The 6,477-nt window shown below is 40.1% G+C and overlaps 1 protein-coding gene across 1 annotated transcript; it reads left to right on the top strand.

The window, feature by feature from the left end:
* Nucleotides 1–5,798: 5,798 nt before the first annotated feature.
* Nucleotides 5,799–6,177, top strand: LOC102404467 (60S ribosomal protein L31-like). Its single transcript, XM_044937027.2, has one exon. The coding sequence runs from the start codon at nucleotides 5,799–5,801 to the stop codon at nucleotides 6,171–6,173; it is 375 nt and encodes a 124-aa protein (XP_044792962.1). The 3' UTR covers nucleotides 6,174–6,177.
* The last annotated feature ends 300 nt before the right edge of the window (nucleotides 6,178–6,477 follow it).

Raw genomic sequence — 6,477 nt, 5'->3', positions numbered from 1 at the left:
TCTAAGAACAGGCTTGCCCTCATCCCCTGGCTCTTGCTGATCTTCATAGTCTTAGGTCACTACCCTGGCCAATTTAATCTCCTGTCTCTGGAAACTCTATCTTGGAACTGGCCCACCTGACCAGTGCCTCAGCCCACAAGGTAGTGAGGGGTTGGAACAGAAAAGGGGATCAGAAAATGATGAGACATCATGGAGAAAGATGCCTAGCCAGTGCCCCCACCCTACTGTAAATGTGTCCTTCATGGTATATTAACCCTAATCCCCTTCCACTATTTGGAAACTTCTTGTGGCCAAATCATTTTCCCACAAAACAGACATGGTTCAGGAAATTGAGAATGCATACAGCTGCCATATTCTTTAGACTATAAATTAGAATACATGAACTAACACTGTGAATGTACTTACGGCAACAATACAATGAAATGGTAAAATTCATTACTGCCCTGGAAAATCTCTGATGTGCCATAACCATGCTTACAAAGGATGATGGAAGGGTACCACATATGTTCATGTGCTCAAAAACAGTGCCTGCTAGACTGACGTGTTGACTATACCCTACCACACATGGCTCATTCCTTGCACTCTGGTCACACTCATCTGCATTCAGTTCATCATATTTGCATCATTCCCTCCTGCCACAAGGGGCAAGCTATTTCCTTTTCTAGCAAGTTCTTTCTCTCTTCTTGAGAATTAACTCCCCATCTCTTTCCAGATCTTACCTCCATCATCACTTCTTTGCAGATGTTTTCCTTGCCTTCCTTATTAATAGTGTCATGATCTTATCCACTGGATCCATTGTAGCACTTATGACAGTTGCAAGTATGCATTTATTTATATGATAATGTGATTAATGTCTGCCTCCACCACTAGAATAAAAGTTCCATGAGAACAGGGGCCATGTCTTCTTGTTCACAGCTATAACCTTGGAATTTGGAATAGCCAACACCAAGTAGGTGTGTTTGTTTGTTTGTTTAATTGTTCAGCAAATAGTTGGCCAGAACTGCTCACCAACCAAGTCCTCCTAAGATCCTTGGCTAAATGCATCAAACCCATGGGAGGAGAAGGAAGGTCCTGGAATACATTTGGGCTGATTTTCTCCAATCAACAAATTGGTACCTACAAGTTTAACAGTTGAGTAAAGTACAAACTCCTAGCAAATGGGATACAGACTATGTACCTTTCTAGAAGAGAGAAACTGTGATAGGCAGGGCACAGAGAGATAAGCAACATGCCCAAGTTTACTTAACTAGTAGATAGCAGAGTCAGTATTTAGACCCCAGCTATTGGGTTCCACTTGATTAATCTTCCTAAACCTCTTTTTCTCATCTGTAAAATGGGAACAATCAATGGTGCTAGCTTGAACAGTTATAAGAATTAAATGTGATAATGTATTGAAAGCACTTGCACATAAGTATTCATTGTATGGTACCTATTACTGTTAGTTTCTTTGAAAATAAAGGGAAGTCAGAGAATCTGTATTCTAGGACATGGAGAAATAGCTGTTTTTCCATAAAGCGCTCACCCACCCTTGTCTTGTTTCCTCTCCCTTCCTTTTTCCTTCCTCTGTCCTCCTTTACTCTCTCTCTCTCTCCAGCTATAATCTCCCAAAGAGATGTTTTTAGGGGGATTCGTTTCGATGTTTGGCAAAACTAATACAGTGTTTCAGGTTTAAAAATAAAATAAAATTAAAAAAAAAGACAGAGGAAGACAGAGGAACAGATGGAGAGAGATCAGATTTATCTCCTTAAGAAAGGGGCTGAAAAGAACACTGGAAGGAGGAAGAAATAAAAGAAAGGTAGGAGTGAAGGGTTTTTCCAGTAGTTGTGTATGGATGTGAGAGTTGAACTATAAAGAAAGCTGAGCACTGAAAAATTGATGCTCTTGAACTATGGTGTTGGAGAAGACTCTTGAGAGTCCCTTGGACTGCAGGGAGATCAAAGCAGTCAATTCTAAAGGAAATCAGTCCTGAATATTCATTGGAAGGTCTGATGCTGAAGCTGAAACTCCAATCCTTTGGCTACCTGATGCAAAGAACTGACTCATTTGAAAAGACCCTGATGCTAGGATAGATTGAAAGTGGGAGGAGAAGGGGACAACAGAGGATGAGGTGGTTGGATGGTATCACCGACTCGATGGACATGAGTTTGAGTAAGCTCCAGGAGTTGGTGATGGACAGGGAGGCCTGGGCGTGCTGCAGTCCATGAGGTTGCAAAGAGTCAGACATGACTGAGTGACTTAACTGAACTGAGGAGTGAAGGGACAACACATGTAAGATGGTTATGTTTTTCCTCTGCTAAATAAAAGTATGGCTGTACACAGCTTTACTACAGTACTTTCTTCTCCATTTTAAAAAGGGATGGAGAAAGGGGAAGCATAAAGCCATGGGCTTGGAAAGGTACTGGCTATTAGTACCATTTAATTTATAGTCATCTCTACCCTACATTTTTTGGAAAGGATAAAAGCCTAGAAAACATTGCCTCAACTTAGGTGGCTTTGAAACACACACACACACACACACACACACACACACACCATTGTTCAGTGTTGCCCCTTTAGCATTTCCTAGGCATGTCATTCAGAGAAGGCAATGGCGCCCCACTCCAGTACTCTTGCCTGGAAAATCCCATGGACAGAGGAGCCTGGAAGGCTGCAGTCCATGGGGTTGCTGAGGGTCAGACATGACTGAGCGACTTCACTTTCACTTTTCACTTTCATGCATTGGAGAAGGAAATGGCAACCCACTCCAGTGTTCTTTCCTGGAGAATCCCAGGGACGGGGGAGCCTGGTGGGCTGCTGTCTATGGGGTCACACAGAGTCGGACACGACTGAAGTGACTTAGCAGCAGGCATGTCATTTATATTTGTGTGCCTGTTGGTTGAGCGTGTCACTGGCGCTCACAGCACAGGAGCCACAGGAGTCAGGGGAATGTGTCTTTTCCTTTGAAACCAAGTGCTTAATGTCTTTGCTGGGAATTGTGGTGAAAGATGGATGAGAGGCATGGCTCTTCTGATGGTGGTAACACAGGCAGCTCCCCATTCCCTACTGGGTTTGTTTAGCTATGCCTTAGATACCAGCACACCTGGGCCTCTTAGAAGACAAGGGCCCAATTGAATAGATTCCCTAGAAGTCCAAGGGGCAGAGCACAGCAGGAGAAGTGATTTTGGGGAGATTGTTAGGCTAATTTGGCAGACTGGAAACTAGGGAAACCTCTGGGGTACATAACCAAACCAAACTTGTGAAATACTGGCTCATCCCCAGGTCCTCTGTTAAGGCCTTTGGGGAGAGTCCTAAATGCAAGCCAGTCAAGTTGAACATTACACTATTTATAATTACAAGGTAGGAAGAAAAAGACAGGAGAAAACAAAGGGGAGACAGAAAGCAGGAACATAATTAAGGCCTGGCTAGCAACGGCTTAGATACAGTGTCATTAAAAGTAAAGCATGCTTCTATAAATCAATGAATGAAAACTTTTAAAAAATATTTTCAAGAAAGAAAACAAATGTGCAAGAAGAACCATTGTAGTATCTGGCATTTCATAAAATGAAAAAGATACTTGTATTCAAAGGGAAATGTGCCATGGAAATGTAACAGATGAAATGTTGCAGGATTCTAATCAAGAACATACATAAAGCATTATTGTATTTAGCATTGTTACAGTTCTGTATGAAATATAATTTAGTTGGGGAGGGTGGAGTGGAGGCAAGCATTTTACATCTGATGAGTCACCATAAAGCTACTTCCCTATTCCTGCTTATGGCAAACTGAGAGGGCTTTATATTAGTAATATGCAGAGCTGTCTAAGATTAGGAACAAGACAGTGGTGCCCACTCTATCATTCCTACTCAACAAATTACTAGAAGTCTTAGCTAGAGCAATCAGGCAAGAAAAAAATTAAAAGATAGTAGAATTGAAAAGGAAAAAGTAACATTGTCTCTATTTGCAAGTGACATGATTTTATACATAGAAAATCCTAAAAGTTCAGCCAAAAAACATATCTGATCAATGAATTCAATTTGCAGGATACAAAATTAACATACAAAAATTGGTAGCATTTGTGTATACTAATGACTTTTCTGAAAAAGAAATAAAGAAATCAATCCCATTTACAATAGTATTTTTAAAAAACCTTTAGGAATAAATTTAATTAAGGAGATTGAAGATTTATACTCTGAAAACTGTAAGACATTGATGAAAGAAATTGAAGAAGGAACAAACAAATGGAAATGTATCCTATATTCATGGATTGGAAGAATTAATATTGTTAAAATGTCAATAATACCAAAAGCTATCTGTAGATCCAGTGCAATCCCTATCAAAATTACAATGGTGTTGTTTATAGGAATAGAAAAAACAGCCCTAAAATTTATACAGAGCCAGAAAATACTCATAGTCAAAAAATTCTAATAAAGAGGAATAAAGCAGGAGACATCACAGTTCTTGATTTCAAGCTATACTATAAAGCTATAGCCATCAAAATAGTATGATGTGAAGTGAAGTCACTCAGTCGTGTCTGACTCTTTGTGACCCCATGGACTGTAGCTTACCAGAGTCCTTCCATGGGATTTTCCAGGCAAGAGTACTGGAGTGGGTTGCCATTTCAATAGACCAGTGGAACAGAATTGAGAGCTCAGAAATAAACCCAAACATATACAGTCAACCAGGGAACCAAGAACCTGCAAAGGAGAAAAGACGGTATCTGTAATAAATGGTACTAGAATAATTGCTGTTCAGAATGTAACTGGTAATTATTAGAGAAATGCACATCAAAACTACAATGAGGTATCACCTCACACCAGTCCAAATCAGTCAGTTCAATTCAGTCGCTCAGTACTGTCTGACTCTTTGCAACCCCATGGACCACAGCATGCCAGGCTTCTCTGTCCATCACCAACTCCTGGAGCTTGCTCAAACTCATGTCCATCAAGTTGGTGATGCCATCCAACCATCTCATCCTCTGTCATCCCCTTCTCCTCCCAACTTCAATATTTCCCAGCATCCAGGTTTTTCCAATGAGAATGGCCATTATTAAAACATCTACAAATAACAAATGCTGGAAAGGGTCTGGAGAAAAGGGAATCCTCCTACACAGTTAGTGGAAATATAAATTGGTACAGGCACTATGGAGAACAGTACGGAGGTTCCTTAAAAATAAAAATAAAGTTACAATATGATCCAGCAATCCCACTCCTGGGCATATATCCAGATAAAACTATCATTCCAAAAGATGCATGCATCCCTGTGTTCATAGCAGTACTATTTACAATAGCCAAAATATCAACGTAAATGTCTATTGACAGAAGATGTGGCGTGTGTGTGTGTGTGTATACATATATATAGATATAATGAACTAATACTCAGCCATAAAAAGAATGAAATAATGTCATTTGGAGCTACAAGTATGGATCTAGAGATCAGTATATTAAGTGAAGTTAGAAAGAGAAAGACAAATACCATACAATATCACTTATATGTGGAATCTAAAATATGACACAAATGAACTTATCTATGAAACAGGAAAAGACTCACAGACATAGACAAGAGGCTTGTGGTTGCCATGGTGGGGAGGGAGGAGGGGATGGCTAGATTGGGAGTTTGGGTTTAGCAGATGTAAACTGGTATATATAGAATGGATAAACAACAAGGTCCTACTGTATAGCACAGGGAACTATATCAATATCCTGAAATAGGTGCCCAGAAACCATCCCAAGAGTGGCTGTGTGAGGCCGGGCCAGGAGGGAGGCCTTGACTTAGGTTTGACACACTCACCCTGAGCGTCCTTGTCACCTGGGTTTGTTTAGATGGCTCCCGCAAAGAAGGGGGGCAAGAAGAAGGGCTGGTCTGCCATCAATGAGATGATGATCAGAGAATACACTATCAACATTCACAAGCGCATCCATGGAGTGGGTTTTAAGAAGCATGCCCCTAGGGCACTCAAAGACATCTGGAAATTTACCATGAAAGAGATGGGAACTCCAGATGTGCACATTGACACCAGACTCAACAAAGCCATCTGGGCCAAAGGAATAAGGAATGTTGCATACCGGATCCATGTGCAGTTGTCCAGAAAATGTAATGAAGATGAAGACTCGCCAAACAAGCTCTACACGTTGGTTACCTATGTGCCTGTCACCACCTTCAAAGATCTACAGACAGTCAATGTGGATGAGAACTAACTGCTGATTAACCAATAAAGTTATTGAACTGCAAAAAAAAAAAAAGAAAATCCTGTAATAAACCACCATGGAAAAGAATATATACATATATATCATATACATTACATATATATAACTGAATCCCTTTGCTATACACCAGAAACTAATACCATATTGTAAATCAACTATATTTCAATAAAAAAGAAAGAATGAAGCTGAACACATGCCTTATACCTGATACCTCTCGTAAATACTAACTCAAAATGGATGAAAAACTTATATGTAAGACCTGAAATCATAAAACACCTAGAAGAAAACATTGGAA

This window comes from Bubalus bubalis, chromosome X, assembly GCF_019923935.1.
Source record: "Bubalus bubalis isolate 160015118507 breed Murrah chromosome X, NDDB_SH_1, whole genome shotgun sequence".
NCBI lineage: Eukaryota > Metazoa > Chordata > Mammalia > Artiodactyla > Bovidae > Bubalus > Bubalus bubalis.
This window is presented reverse-complemented; position numbering and strand designations above follow the sequence as displayed.